Source organism: Spinacia oleracea, chromosome 4 (genome assembly GCF_020520425.1).
Source record: "Spinacia oleracea cultivar Varoflay chromosome 4, BTI_SOV_V1, whole genome shotgun sequence".
Classification (NCBI taxonomy): Eukaryota; Viridiplantae; Streptophyta; class Magnoliopsida; order Caryophyllales; family Amaranthaceae; genus Spinacia; species Spinacia oleracea.
The window spans coordinates 136,050,752-136,067,091 of record NC_079490.1 but is presented as its reverse complement, the minus strand read 5'-3'; the positions used below and the strand labels follow the sequence as shown (position 1 = coordinate 136,067,091).

General features: G+C 37.1%; 1 protein-coding gene across 4 annotated transcripts; it reads right to left on the bottom strand.

Moving 5' to 3' along the window:
• Positions 1-476: 476 nt before the first annotated feature.
• Positions 477-15,020, bottom strand: LOC110793058 (ADP-ribosylation factor GTPase-activating protein AGD5). Of its 4 annotated transcripts, none has more exons than XM_021997895.2 (11): positions 14,849-15,020; positions 11,515-11,573; positions 11,252-11,342; positions 6,640-6,694; positions 6,454-6,544; positions 6,110-6,344; positions 4,211-4,430; positions 3,923-4,098; positions 2,359-2,604; positions 2,221-2,276; positions 477-930 (listed from the first exon to the last, which is right to left on the bottom strand). In XM_021997895.2, exons 1-11 carry the CDS (start codon positions 14,897-14,899, stop codon positions 780-782), a joined length of 1,431 nt encoding a protein of 476 aa, XP_021853587.1. In that variant the 5' UTR covers positions 14,900-15,020; the 3' UTR covers positions 477-779. The 4 variants fall into 4 exon arrangements, with proteins under 4 accessions (XP_021853587.1, XP_056682317.1, XP_056682318.1 ...); XM_056826339.1 differs by having other exon boundaries at positions 2,221-2,279; positions 14,849-15,008; XM_056826340.1 differs by having other exon boundaries at positions 2,221-2,279; positions 4,211-4,412; positions 14,849-15,008.
• Between the last annotated feature and the right edge of the window lie 1,320 nt (positions 15,021-16,340).

The following is a 16,340-nucleotide window of genomic DNA, read 5'->3' as shown; positions in this document are numbered from 1 at the left end:
GTTACTTTCCATTTTGGGCAGTAATTACTTAAGAGTAACACTCGTGCGGAGGGATTCCTAATGTATTATTCTTCCTATCTAAAAAACTAAAAAATAAAATGTGCTATCCTAATAGAAGTACGGAGTACTTACTCCGTCTGGGATTAATAGTCAAGAAAGCTGATTGTGATGTAACCATACGAAAATTTGTGGAAGTGATGATTGTGTGGTTATTAGAGATACCTTGTATAGCTAAAATGCCTAAGTAATGTTGTTAGCAGTCTTTATCACTTGTAATGATATCCTCATTCCTGTACTTAGTTGCAACACCAACTGAATTACGTACTGAAATTTTAACTACCAGAGACTTACACAGTGGTGGACGGTGGCTATTCGAGTAATGCTATGGATCACTAGTTCATTACGTGTGTACTACGGTTTTACTCAAGGACGGCAGTACACAAATAACGTACATGTTAAAGAATTACTAAACGAAATGCAATCCAATGGAAGTATGAAATTGAACGATAAATAAGGTAAAAGAATCAGAATCACCTCTTGTATTATAAGGTACAAATGAAATTTGGTCTGTCAAAACTCGTCTTTATTGATCCCCCCCCCTCAAAAAATAAAATTACATTTCAAGCACAAATCATACAACAAACAGTTGAAAACTTCCCTACGTATAGTTTTTACACCAACAAATGGAGGAAATGCTCTCAAGCTTGCATCTCCCAGTAACTTCTTCTGGTCCTAATTAGGACGACTTCAAACACAAACTTGTTCCAAGGGTATTTTACTCATCGCTTTGAAAACAACCCTTGGGTTAGTGCCGAAAAGTCGTAATCGTTTGTCTTTTGTGTTAAACTCCCTGTAGAAACTGCTGAACTTTTACTTGTTTCAACACCAGCTGCACCATTCACAGGCATAGCTTGACCCATAGGGTAGAAACTGCATCCAACAAAAGGCATTAGAAAACAAAAATTATGAAAGAATAGATAATATAATCCATCTTTCTTCATATTGTGAACACTCAAACATTCAAGTCCCCTTTGTCCGGATCAGGTTTGGTTCAGGTCAACTGCGTTAGGGTCATTAACAGGTTATATTTGCCATATAAACGTACGGGTTGAGTAGTCAAGATAATATCCAGTCATGTAATTTTTGGTACAGCCGGGGTCTGGGTTGTCCAATAACTCTTTACGTTTCGTGCATACATATGTTTAACACACAAATAAAAAGTTCAGCATGGATATTAATATATTATATAGACTCTGGAACAATCTCCCAAAATAGATAGACAAAGATTCGCCAAGCTGGGCTCTGCCATTAGAGAACTACATACCTTTTCATGTATATTAAAACAATTGGTGAGTATAGAAAGTATAAACACACGACCCTTTCCTTAAAACATAATCCCTCTGTTTCAGAATACAAGGAAAGTAATTTCTTTTTTGTTACATGATGATACAGAAAGTTAAACTTATGTCTCAATTTTACCAGTATCTTCTCTAGTCAACACCACGTAATGCAAGGGTAAACAGCTAATTGATCTTATATATTTCTGAATCTAAAATCTCAACCTATGCATTTAAACCTTAAGCGTCCTACATTACGGAATGAAGAGTGTATACAAGAGTAGTTGCATGCAATTTCTCTATATTTTCCTCTTTTGGATGAAAATATTCATTCCGGAGTCAGCCTGTCAGGATTATCTGAAGTGAGCTAACACTTCAATTTTTACTGAGCCGAAGAGTTACAAGGAATCAAGAAAAAAAAGCTTGTGAAAAAGGAGTTTGAACATTGAAATTGTGGGAACAGAAGTTGGCTGAGTCAAGCTAGGTATCCTTTGTCTCAATCACCGTCACAAAGACCATGGAAACGCTAAGTTTTGTGTAGCGATCGGGCAAGAACGTAGAGTTCAAGAGTTAAATTTGTTGCCTAGTAATATCTGCTATGCAGTTTGGAAATGCTCTCAACTCGCCACTTAAGATAATAAGAGTCCTTCCACAAAATCTTAAACAGTGAATCGTGCACTACTTTTCAGAGAGAGTTCAACACTTCAACCTTTAATTTCAGAGATTTGAGTAAAGGCTTTGTTCACCTAACTCTGCTAGAGGCCCAAAGAACAAATTTTGGTTCCCTTTTCTTTATCTTAAGTATTACTCTTTATTTACTCTGTTCTAAACTCAGTTGAGCATTGAATGATAGACAACAAGCTAATCAGCTCTTTATACTTACCCCATTGCTGGGAAAGAGGGAGGATTCCCTGCTGGGTGCATTGGAGAGTTTCCAACCTGCTTAAAAAAAATAATGAACTGTTAAGTCCTCTGTAAAAATGAAGCATTAAAAGCTCCTGAGTGTACAAGGAATCTTCACCTGAACTAATTTTGGCAGTTCATTCTGCCCCGCTAATGGCATAGTTAATCCAGGAATTTGATACCCAAGACCTGTCCAGTTTTGAGTCGGCAAATTGGAGCCATTTAATCCGGGTTGTTGCATATTGGCAGGTGATTTTGAAGCCCCATTAGCTGCTTGAGCAGCTGCAGCCATAAGAAGATTCTGTTGCTGTGCCAACATAGCAAGTTGCTGTTGATGAGCAGCAAATGGTGATACCATGTTGGACTGCATGACAATATATTGAGGTTGTTAAATTGGAGCATCAACTTACGACAAAAAAATATGTTGGAGTATCAGAAATGTATGAGTAGCTACACTGACTAGCTGCTAAGAAAGAGCCCAGCCAAGAGTACACGAAGAAGAAGGCATAAAATACTAATACAGCACGATTCTAAATTTGAATATGCAAAAGCAAGCAGCACAGCCCAATCACATCGTGGAAGATGAAGATCCAAAACATGAGCAACTAACAATTTTGAACCGGACAAGGATGGAACAAACAAGGCAATCTCCATTCATACACAACTATAATGGTTGTCCATAATCTCCACGGCAGAGTTAATAACAAGCCATAGTGGATCCAGTAAAAACAGGCCCCAGGGGAAGTGGGAAAACTCATCCATGTGAAATCATTTACCAACGGACAAAAAGGATAAATATGAATACCACACCACTCCAAGAAAAATGACAATGAGAAGCAAGGGAATCATGAATAGTTGAACATCACTAAGAGATCAAAATCCTAAATCTCCGAAGCTAAACAGTAACCTACTTCTGATGTGGTTACTTGGGTTCATCACCCGTCATTCCGTAAACTATCCTATAAAAGCTAAATCTGTGCTCTTCTGTTCTTGGGTTCTTTCGCTTTGAGACTTAGGGCCTTGTTTGGGTTATGCTGGGTCCAGCCTTTGTGAAAGATATTCTTATAACTCACGAAAGAAGGATGAAGAAAGATTAGCTAGAGGGTATGACCAATATTCAAGATCCTTTTTTTGAGGCTTTTGTATAGATGGGGGCATATTTAGCCTCCGAGTGATACTTGCATTTCTAAACTTTGTAGATAAATACTTCATGACAGCTGGAGGGCTCACTTTTTTGTACTTAGCCTCCTTTTGTATATGGTGACAACTCTCTAAGGTGATCTTTGGTTCGCGGATTCTAGGTATGAGATAATGGATTTAGAATGATCTAAACCCACATGTGTTTGGTTGTTTAAGAGTTTCAAACCCATACCTCAAACCCCCAAGGTATGGGGTTTAGAAACCTAAGGGGGGAGGTTGGCTTGGCTCATACCTACACTCCAGGTATCAAATAAAAGGAAAAAACTCATCTCCAAACTGAACCAAATACAATGGTATAAGAATCTAAATTAAATTAAAAACAGAAGCTAAATCTTCTGCATACTATAGAGAGATCCTAAATTAACCATGCTAACTGTATGACGAAAAATAAAAATATAGAAAGTGAGATATACTGTCAAGCACAAGGGAAAAAAATATCAGCGGGCAAATGAACAGATGTTAGCAAGTGATAAGGTGCAAACCTTCTCAAAAAGACTCATAATATCTGATTTCAAATCTTTCTGTGGCTGCTGCATAATTGAAGCTGTAGATGCAGGAGAATCACCAAATAGATCTTCAATTCCAGAAGTAGATCTCTTGTCACTGTCAACATCCTTCTTTGCTTCAGCTTTCTCAGAAGTCGACGCTTGTCCAGCAGCTGCAGACATTAGAATTAGAGCTTTTTCAAAAATAAAGTGTTGCCTTACACAGATCCATCAACCAAATCATCAAAAGCACACAGGGGCACAAAAGGCAAACTTTGTACATACACTGGAATCCTGCCCATGCATTATCATCATTATTGGCATTTTCAGTAGGACTTTCACTAGAATCATCCATCGAAAGCATGTTGAAAAGATCAGTAGCAAAATCAACTTTAGGAGGAGGGGCAGCTGAAGAAGTACTAGCCGCCTGCTTAGCCACTTCTGATTCTTGAACAGTTGCTTCAGGTTTCTGGATCTCATGTTGAGGCTGGCGAACGGGAGTAGTCTGTTAGAAAACCATACAAGATCCGATGAAATGAGCAGAGAAGTCACTGGATAAATAGTGCAGAGTGGAAGATAAATTGGAATTTACTTTCAGTCCATTGATATAAATAGAAAGAATAAATCGCAATCGAAGTAAAGCAACATAATTAAAATATTGAGAAATTAACATACGCAAATGTAACAATTTTAACTTTGTGCAGTGAGTTTCACATACGAACATCAATTTAAGGAATTTGTTGCATTTCATAGTCTAGCGACAGGGATCTTCAATGCTTAATACTTTATATCCTAATCATGCTTCCAGCCTATATATATTTTAATATTTGTATTTGTTTTTCTTCTATCCTTACATATGTCTCCCCATCAGAAAGGGAATTCCACTCAATAGTCATGTCCAACAACAGCAACCAACATTTTGAACACCAGCCCTAGAATCAGATCTCATGTACTGTCAAAATAGACATAAAATTCAACCTAAAATTTTATAAAGCCCTATAGTAGCAAGGAGTTAGTCTATAACTTTTTTAAGCAAAAAAGATTAGAAAAAACCTATAACGCCCACATATTTGTCACAACAAGCCAATATCCAATGAGAGACAACCAAAGACAGGACACAAATGCTGAGCACACTGTTCCCAAGTCATCCAGTCCTTTCAGCATCAAAGAAAACTCTTTTGTCTATGTTGGTCTCTTGGAGGACATTTATGAAGCAACAAAATGATGCTTAATAGAATGAAGTTGCCCACCATTTCGGGTAAGATTTATTCCTAGGCACACAATTTCTTGCAGTTCATCTGAAACTACAAAAGGAGAGGGAAGGCAACAGAACTTAAAACAAGTACCAGACGTAAAATGCATATCAAAACAAGCGTAACTAAGGCACCTCGCTTTTTTTTATATTATTTCTCTGTTTTCAGAAATTTAAAAACAAAAACTATGGAAATCACAAAAAGTAGTTTCCAATTGTTGTCAGTTTTCCAAACCAATATGATTTATATAGGTATAACTGTTTTCTAGTTCATGCTTCAAACTAAATTGTATGACTCTCAAAATCATTAAACCAAAAACTGACAGTGAAAACGAACGAGCCCTAATATATCGGGTAGTGATCCAAAGAGGAAGGTACCTAAAAAGAAATAAACTCAATGTCCATATACTTCTTCCCGCTAGAAAGACCAGAGTGTCAGCACACGTTTCATAAGAGGTTCACTGCTAATAAAATAGAAAGAAATCCTTTCACACTAAAGGTTCTGACCCTTAAGAAAAGATTGAACAACAGGAAATACTTCCATGCCGAAAAACAATGTTGCTTCTGCAAATCTGACAAAATGAAGGCAATTCTCTCAAGAGAAAAACTCATAAACAATGAACTTCCAGATATAATCATTTACATGCAAAACTACAACATGAAGCTCAAATATATAAATTCAAGAATCAAGGGAATTATTCAAATGAATTTAGAGGAAATGAATTTCAAGAATTATTCAAATAAAAACTGTCATCCAGCTGCTATGTACAAAGTATATCAAGATTAAGATAAGGTAAAAACTAGCAGAGAGGAGCTTTTTTAAAAAAAAAAAAATCATTCTACAAAACAAATGTATATGAAGCAAAACACCCTAATTGAAAGAGGACCAGCTCATAAAACATGTGACGTTCAATCTGCAGGAACATTCTTACCTGCTCGGCTCCTTTTGGAGGGGATGGAATGCTAATTCTGCCCGCTGATCTAGTCTCCCTAGCACTAGACGCAAGAGTGCTTTTTCTCTCCTCGGTCACTTTTACAGGTTTATTAACATATACATGCCCGTTCCTCTCCTCCACTCTTGATTGATGTGTCGACAGGTATTCTTCCCCTCCACTGCTCGGTGACAATTGACTCCCATCTTTTGGAACCCACCTCTTTTCTTCATACCTGAACATTGCAATAGCCAATGAATTTAACCCTGAATATGAAGATCCAAAGGAAAGCAAAAGGCATCACACCAAGCATAACTCAGTTTCATGGGAATCACACTACATACTTTGCGCGGATAAAGTTCTCAATTCCAACTCGATCATAATTCGGAGGCAACTCCGCTTCCCAAAAACTGTTAGCTCTTTCGTTTCCCATGGCTGTATACACAAGGACAGAGATGCAATAGAATAATTCGAGTGAAGCAAAAGGCCACAAGAAAGTGTTCAACTTCCAAAGTACAATGAACACTTACACTGAATGAATGCAATCTGCTCCGGAAGCCATGTGTCAAGCGTGGCTGATCTCACCTGCAAAATGTTCATATAAATGACAATGTCCCTTTCAGTAAATGTCTATCGTGCACAAGCTAAGGACAGGCCAAAATGGGACCATAAAGAGATTCATGGAACGAAACAAGAGCATTTCATTGTACAACCATAGCCAGGGAAGAATGAGAAAACCTTAACATGGAAAAGTTTAGGAGCCTGATTGACAGCATACTAGAATTTCAACAAATGATTGACTTTAAGGAGTTGTCAGAAAATCCAGTTCAAGGCTTCTGGCTTTAGGCCTCGCTGACAATCTCCAAAAGACAGATGAAAAAGTTGTTGATTTCTAGTAGGCCAAATATAATCATAAGACACAAACACTTCAATTCTTTAGAGCTCTCACTAGAGATCTTTGTACTTAGCACACAACTCTCACTTACACATATACAGACCTTCTTACACTCACTTATTACTCAAATGTTTGAGTCCCCAGCCCACAGTCCCCAGCCCACCTATAGCATAACACTTCACATGTGACTCGCACATGAAACATCTAAGTCCCTATATATACATGATCAACTTTGGCTAATATGCTTCTAATAATGTCAGCGCTAAACTCAAACATTTTTCAACAAATGCTTCTGGTTACTTCCTTAATTCCTTTTGTGTGTTGACTGTTTTCATTGGCCACATATTCAAGCGGTGAAGCCCTTCAACCAGAAAACAAATAATACCATAATCTTGAACATTCTAGTATGTCAGTGCCCAACTAAATACTCATGTCTAGATTCCTCTTATTTTTCTTTTCAATTGATAACTATAGATTTCGAATAAAAGTGATATCATAATAAATCTAAGTAACACAGACTCCCTCTTGCATTCTAAAACTGGCTTATGGCTTAGTTCACCAAAAAATGCTCCAAACTGAATGCACATCCTCCCTTGCATTATGAAGCCTTGTCTTATCTTATAATGCAATAATAAGGGGATTCTACTTCTCATATCAATTTACACTATTTCAATAATAACATTAGCAATCCCATTTGGCCTCTGAATGTACAACTATAACTAATAGCAACTTTTTCAGGCTGCAGTCCAAAAGGCTTAAAACCCATGTTGTTTGATTTAATTAGTCAATTGTTATTTAACGCCCTAAGATTAAACAAGAACGCCCTAGTTTATATTAAACTTCCCATTATACCCTTACTAAACTATTTCTCAATTACCTCTCCTTCATCTTTTTACTGAATCTCTCTCTTCACTTTGAGTTTTTTTTCTTCTCATTTCACTCTCCCTCTTCACCTTAATCACACTCCGGCACCACCGTTTTGTCGGCCGTCTACCATCTTCGCTGCCTTTCAAAGCTCCCAGTTCATTGCTCATGTTCTCTCCTCTTCAAATTAAGATCTCAAAAACACTGTCATATATTTTATTGAAGCAGTTTCCCGTCGATTAAGGAATAATCCGGTTGTTGCCACCACCGTCGGCCACCTCTCCAGCCCAACGCTACCCATCAAGCCGCCGACGTCCCGTCCCCTCCTCTTCAAAAGTTTATTTTTGTTTTTGTTTTGGTTTTGGTTTTTTGTATTTCAATTCAATATAGATCCTGAAATTGTGAGATTGGATATTTAGAAGGGTCCTTTCGTGAGTGTTAGGGAGGAATCAAATCTTCGTAGTAGGCGCTGGAATATTGTGGTTGTCAAAGCCCGAATTTATGGTTCTGGCGCTGGAATATTGTGGCTGTCAAAGCCGGAATATTAGCAATGGTGAAGAACTGTGTTCGAGTGAGTTTGACAGTTTGTTGTAGGCACTAGCTTGTTTTTGGTTAGATTCAAGATGCCCCTGATATGCCCTAGGCGAAATCCAGTCTTACCTATGGATTGCACTCATTCTATGCGAGTCCTTCCCGTCATATGCACCAAGTCAAATTCAATCTAGCCTATGGGGAAGACTAAGATAAATTCACTCTACCCCATGGGCTACACTCACTTAGATGTGGTCTCGCCCTATTTTTCGAAAACATACAAAATTTCACAATTGAACATTACTCCGGCGCAATTGTTGTTGTACGACCTTCATCTTCATCCATGTAAGTCACCTGCTTATATCCGACGAGTAAGTGTTTTTGGGGTAAAAGGGGTTGGCATTGTGGTTGTTCTCTTACATATGGTAGGGATTGTGGATGATGAGATTAAAGAAGTTTAAACTGAAATTATGAAGAATCAAGCATGCCCAAGAGAGAGAAAGGGATAACTTACTGTAATGGGGTTGTAGATGAGTGAAGAACAGTTTACCGGAGGAAGGAGGTCGAAAAAAATATGTGAAAGGCACATAACTTCGTCGGACTACAGGTGGGACTCTATGAACCATGGTGGTGCTCCGGTGAAGTAGTGGTGGGTTGTATGGAAGGGTTGGAGTCTGAGATATGGTAAAAGAATATAGTCCAGATAAGAAAAAAATGTAAAAAAGTACGGTAAATGGGTAAGGGTAAAACAGGAAAGAGATGTGTAAAATAGAGCGTTTTTTGTATTAGTAGGGCGTCAAATAACAACCCCCTTTAATTAAATAAGAGCTCGCTCTGTCCAGAATCAATAATCACATAGTCCTAAGTCCTAACCTACCATCTCAAATTTACACATATTTGGCCAAAATACCATAGAGCTTTAATTAAGAGGCAATTCTTTTTTTTCTCTCCCTCTAGTTTCTAAATACTTCTGCACTTTTATAGTTGATTTAATTTGCACGCTCTGGATGATGATATGTCCCTGACACTACCAGGCGGTAATAGATAATGAAACACATCTGGCACTAGATCCTGTTAGTTCGTTTTTTACAAATACCTTAGCTAAGATGTAAACACCAATTGGTAGACTGTCTGGTGGAAAAGATGTTATTCTTGTGAGTTTTTGACAAAAAAGTTCCTTTCCTTGAGGCTTCTTCCCCATTTGAAAGGCATAAGTAAATCAGGGGCATTCTGGTGCTACATCTAAAATTCATTTCTAAACTAGAAAGTGACCATTTTTCCTTTGATATCCAAAAGTAGATACAAGACTATAATTCTGAATAGAGGGAGTAAATTTTTATACAAATAATATTTATTACTTCTTTTTTGAGGGAAATACATAATTTTTCACTTAAGTCTGTGTAAAAGACTAAAGGTAATACAGCAAGAAGGTCTCCTATAACACCAGAATTTGACTGTGGAGTGTGGACACCTAAGGTGGCCATAAAAAGCCTAAAAGTGCCCCGGCAAATAAAAATCATCTACAACAATTCAGAAAAGGCAGGAAACTAAAAGTTTCACTTCCAGATTAAAACACAGAAATTACGGGTCAATCAGTTCATAACCAAAGAGAGGGGCCAGGTGAACTGGAGATAGTTCTATGAGTCATTTGACTAAGTTCTTCAAGAGTAAGAAGAGTAAGAGTGATTAAAAGCTGTGAAGGACAATGCACTAACCCAATTGAAGCAAACACTTATATACACAACCCTAATTCGGTAGAAATTAAATTCTACTCCCTCCGTCCCTGAATACACGATGAGGGCAAGTACCTTCATCCACAATGGATGAGTGAATTGTTGGGTTGAGCTGGATTTTGACCTAGTGTAGACATATTGCTAATGAATCATCCATCCCAATCAACTGTTCGGTTATCGACCCAAGAAAAGCATATCAATGTAAGGCTCGTTGATAATTTATGATCAACTCCCTTTAAGCATACCCTACTCCATAGAGAAAGTCAAATCCCCACTTCTTCCTTGAAAAAGAGGTGCCCTGACTCACTAGACAATGGAAGAACAAGTGCCCAAGCGCCATCATTGTACGTCAACAGTATGAAAAGTATTAGAAACTGTCAATATAATCTAATATTAGATCCAAAATACACTCCATCTGTTCTACTTCTTGGGATTACTAGTAAGTGAAAGGATGATGATTCTGACACTGCCCAGCTTTATGATGTCACTCGTGCTAATAAAGAAAACACAACGAGCTGGGATGTTGTTACAAAATTGAGAGCCAAAATGAGCACCCACCATTCGACCAAGACTGGTGAACTTATGCATCTCAGCAGTAACACTTGGAGATAATATTGAGCAAATGAGGACTATGAGAAGCCCCAAACAAAAAATGCATTCATGACATTGAGTACGACTCACTTGGTAGGAATGTAGGATAGTCAACTGAGAAAACCAAGTCGAGTTGACAATTGTTCTACCATTCAATACAATTTTTCAAACAAGTCAACCAGTATTATTCCAAACCACAATTCCAAAATCATTATATCTAAGTGCCTTTTGTAATCCAAGGCACTCTACTGGAAAGTAAAAGGAATGCCTCAAGAAAAGAATAGAAACAACTACTACACAAATAAATAAAAATTCCATCCATCAAATGTTCGTTTTGTCTTAACATTAACAAGGCCTTATCTATCTTGAAAAAATAAAATAAAAATCTTAACCATAAAATCAGTAAAAGCATACTATCACCACACGTATTAATATTTGATGGGCAAGAAGACAACAACAGCTTTGGCAATAACAACAAATAGATACACCATGTTTACAGAGCCATCTACAATGAATACTAGGACATACCTTCGAGATATGCACCCCAAGACTTCTGTGGATTCCAGAACACTGCATGCATATAAAGATGCCCAAATTCACACTTGCCCATCTTGGACCTCTGTGAGTCAGCCATATTTTGGTTAGTGGTTCAGATAAACATAAAGATGAATATGAAAAGACTCGTGTCATCAGAAGGATTAAGCATTATTGTCTCTGCATCAAGAGAAATGCTAGGAAGCAAATAAGCTCAACATTAACACAAATAGGCCTTGTGTTTCCAGGGGACCTACTTCGTTTTGCAGTCAGCACATTCCCTGTTCTCTGGAAACTTAAGAAGCCCTTCCAAAACCTGTACATAGAGAGGAAAAAAAGAACTAGTGTTAATTCAGATAGCGCCAACAGCATATAAGCCTTCTTTACTAAGAATTTTTGCATAACAACTGATAAGTGGAAAAGATCAAACCAAATACAAAGATAATTTCTTAATAGCCTATTTAGCAAATTCAACAACCACTTTTAGAGTCCAAAGAAGCTTTGGACTGACCTCCAAGAGACCCTTTTACATTTTATCAAGGACACTTGTATAGCAGAAGGAAGGTTTAGCAAACAATTCTACCAAAAACCTGTGCACCTGGATCTAGCTATGAAATGCTTTCTGATATTATTGCTTCTCTAGTATCTAGGACTCGTAAGGATACAGGATATCTGTAAGTACAACTTCTCACATGAAGACCTTTATCCAAAGCCACTTTTCTTGTGAATTTCCCTCATTGGAGGCTAAGGGAAAACTTACACAAGGAGGAAACCCTAGACTGCTGACGAACCATTCACTGTCACCCCAATCACTTGCATACCATTACTGTTAGAAAGCCAACATGGTAAGCAAACCCCCTACCACCAAACCCCGTAATGACACCATCACTCAGAAGTCTGCACTAGTCATCTTCCCTTTCATAAATGCATCGGTCAATCAAATCTATCAACATCCTATAACAATCCAGACGAGCTGTACCGGGTATTGGGCCTCAAAGCTGTGCCATGTCAAACCAAGATAGCATGTGACGGACTTCAGACATGGCCATGAGGGATTACATGATTTACATCTTAAAGAAAGGATACAGCCGGAAAGTAGTGGCAGCAATGGTTGTTACGATGAAACTTTAATGGCAAGGGTATGGATGGAAATCACTAAAAAAGTAGTGCTTTTGGATTATAATGACAGCATTTGGGATAGGATAAATCCTGGAGCCAAAGAGTCAAAACAGAATTAAACTTTTTGGTAAGCAAAGTGCATATGTAGAAACAATAGCATCATAATTTGGGGAAGCATGGTGTGAATTGAAAACCTCAAAGAATACAACTTCAAAAGCAACATAGAAGTTCCAAATACTTTTCTTAAACTATTTTTTAGATAAAAAAATAAAACCTTTCTAGACTTATGTTATTTCAAAAAGAAATAGTCATCTGAATGTTTCTGACAGCCAAATTAGGAAGCAGGGAATTCCGGTATATGCATAACGCAGTAGCACCAATAGATGGCACAAGGGATTTACTAATGAACTGAAATTGCTGATTGTCTAACATACAAGGCCCACAATAAATGTTGCGCTGCAAATTCAGAAACCTATTACATTATGGCAGATTGGCAGTCAAAAAATAGTGAGCAAAGATTGCTTGATTGACATTCTGTAGCACATGGTGGTTAGATGCACAATCTTGCTACCACCACCACCCACTGCTCTAGCCTGCTTATGGGGGCAGTGATGGAGGTCGGAGGGTGCAATGGCAAGCTGGAGGGGATGACTGATGAGGGAAGACTGGAAACCGAGGTGTCAATAAAGGACAGGGTAACAGTAAGAGGGGGCCGGGGGGGAAGGGGCTAAAGATGGCTCACAGAAATGGTGTCCATAGAAGTGATGGACTGAAGTGGAGGCAGAAGATGGAAGAAGTGTGTAAAAATGAGAGGTCGAAACATAGTGGTTGGAAATGATAACAGGAAAGGGGGAAATACTTTTAAAAAGGATATATAGTCAATTCACTATATTTCTTTAGTTAAGTGGAAATACTTTTTAAAAGGATATATAGTGATTGGAAATGTAAGGCGGATGGCGTAAAAGATTTAGCGGGAGTGAAATAACAGGAAAAGGGGAAATACTTTTTAAAAGGAGATATAGTCAATTCACTTTTTTTCTTTAGTTATGTGGAAATATTATGGAATTGAAGCGAATATTAGTTTTCCTCACTAAGAAATTCCTAATAGTGCATTAACAGATTTATCACAATTCAAAATCCCCATTATATACATGAGGTACCAAGATAAAACTGTTCAACAAGCTAACAGCCCAACACTGAAACATGTCAAAGCTATTGAACCCAGACGAAGTTACTGGAGGTCAATACAAAATGTAACTGGTATTTTTCTACTGCAATAAACTGCATAATCCAAGTGTTGGGCTGAATTTTGGAACACTAAAATTTGATTAGTCTGTACACCAGCATGGAACACAACTAGTTAATCAAATCAATGGTGTAAAACCTCTCGAAGGCTAGATATATAGAAAGTAGAGGAATCATCAGCTTATCTAAATTTGGAAGGGAAAATGGGGAGAGGTTTATGGAAATGGATACATAGAAAATAGAGACAGGCTTATGAAAAATCGGAGATATAGAAATTGGAGAGATGGTCATCTTGTCTAAATTTAGGAATAGAGCGATTGCCATCCTATCTAAGTCGAAAAGGCAAGTCCATGTTCTTCTACACACCCTAAAGAGTCACTAGAAGACAGTGACTAAATCAAACCCATCATGTAATTACCTTTCATCTAATTCGTAGCAAATTAGCAAGCTAGTTAATGCTCTTTCAATCAAGTATATAAACCACACTTCGCTAAGATAATTATAAAAAGTAACAAAAAACCTTGATCACAGTATTACATACACTAATATACATATGTCTCGCACCCCCAACCAACGTCGCCCTATGTGGATTATAGAAGCCTTGCAAGAAGGTTCAGGTAATGGCATTGCTACATTTTCAGACTGAATTTATAACTTGAAACTCAGTTCCACTCAGACACAAACAGCTGTAGATGGGTCATGAGAGACAACTACATAAATAGCCCATCGATGTAGGATGGTTTGGGACAGCTATTGATGCTCTCTCAAAGTCTCGCGAACCATCCATGACTAGCTTACATACACTCTAGGCAAAAGTGGGAAACATCTACTTGCTCAATCAACATCTAGACTTTTCAGATATGATCAAATCAATTAAGAAAAATAATCCCCAAAAGCTCAATTGTTGGTATTGCTTACAACCAGATCCAATTATCCAAACCATATTCAAATGGGAACCTAGAATTTTCCCCAAAAAGACCAACCAAACTAACAAAAATATCACACAATTACCCAGAGAACCCCACAAACGTTCCAATTCAAACCATCGTGTAATCATAAGTAGAACTTCAATTAATCATCATTTCCACAAATTCCCACTAGTACAAAATCAAGATCAAATCAAGGAAACCCAAATCAAAATTAAACATGGGTAATCAATAAAACAAACTTGTAGATCGAAATTCAAATGAAAAAAGCAATTAAATCGATAGAAGAGAGAAAGGGGACCTTGCGGTGTCTGGCGTTGAGCTCCTTGGTGACGTGGGCCTTCTCGTTCATTTTAGAATTTCAGATGAAAACGAAAGATTGATGATGAGAAGAAGAAGAAGATGGGTGCCGAATCGAGATTTTGGGCTGACTTGGGGGGCAAATCAAATCAACAAACCTCCCCAACAAAGAAATTCTAATATTTATTGATATTCAACTTTTTATTATTGGAATATTTTTTTACAAAATTTACAATAAACCGCTATCTGAAACAGCGGTTTAAAGGGGTAAACCGCTATCTGAAATAGCGGCTTATGTATTCAATGAATCCCCATTTCAGGTAGCAGTTAACCCCTTATAAAATCGCGCGGTTTTGCTATAAAACCGCGTGGATTTGTTTTAAAGCAAACCGCTACCATTGAACCGCCATATGAGATAGCGGTTTGCTTTAAAACAAAACCGTCATCTCAGATAGCGGTTCAATGGTGAACCGGAAAAAAAATACTTTTCTTTCTTCCTTGCTGATGTGGACGGTATGGTAGGAATTAAGTTAGAAAGTAACGTATTTTGGGAATTATTGGATCTTTATGCAATATTGAAGGAAATCACTCCAAACTATCTATAAATTATTTACCAAGATGACTATTTTCATTTTGTGGCAAAAATAATTAAACTAGTTTGGTTTGGTTCATTTTTTTAATATAGTTAACCATTTTTTTTTTTGGGTTTTTATATTTATCTTTTATTTTTGTCTATGTTATACTCCGAATTAATTTTTCTTTCGAAATTTCCCACAAATAATTTAAAATGTTTGCTCGTGATGGTTTTATTTCGATACATACACGATACATGCACCATAGTAATAACTTAAGTTGTTTTTTTTTATCCATTTTAATTACGTTTACGTTTGACAACCTAAATTCCAATGGGGAAAATTTTGTATTATGCATGCTTGTTATGACGCATCATCTTCTCAAGTTACACCATTGCTAACTATTTCTTGCTCCAATTATAAGTTAATTATTAATTAATTATTTAATTAATTTTAATTCAATTTATAGTTTCATACTTAATAATGAGAAATTACAATAATTTAAAAAAATAAAAAATACAATTGGCTATAGTAAGATAGTGGTCCGACTTGTAGGAATAATAGACACAAAATTTGCATTGTTAGGCGCCTTTATTGCACGCGCTACTCTTCTCCTTCACGTCACTTTCACGCACACGGTTTAAGAGTATGTTAAATTCTTGGTTTATCGAGTTTGCCAAACAAAATCGTTTGACACAACGAATTCGCGTATCTAAGAGATCGAATTAACATATCCGCGACAACAATTCAACTAATTTCTTTATATTTGTAATATTTGTGAGCAAGTCCCTATAAAAAACTTTAGAAGTTGCTAAGATGCTAAAAGTATAAGTAAATCATCAATCGGCTCACTATTAAAATAATTCAATCCGGTTCACTATGTAAAAAAAAAAAATCCGGTTCATTAGTTTTAGGAAATCC

What these genes read in the sequence shown, in the direction of transcription:
- LOC110793058 (XM_056826339.1), bottom strand. Translation starts at nt 14,899, where the DNA reads ATGAACGAGAAGGCCCACGTCACCAAGGAGCTCAACGCCAGACACCGC. An exon ending in TCAACGCCAGACACCGCAAG is followed by an intron (nt 11,574 to 14,848) that starts GTCCCCTTTCTC and finishes CTCTATGTACAG; the next exon opens with GTTTTGGAAGGGCTTCTTAA. An exon ending in TGCATGGGCAGGATTCCAGT is followed by an intron (nt 4,099 to 4,210) that starts GTATGTACAAAG and finishes TAATGTCTGCAG; the next exon opens with CTGCTGGACAAGCGTCGACT.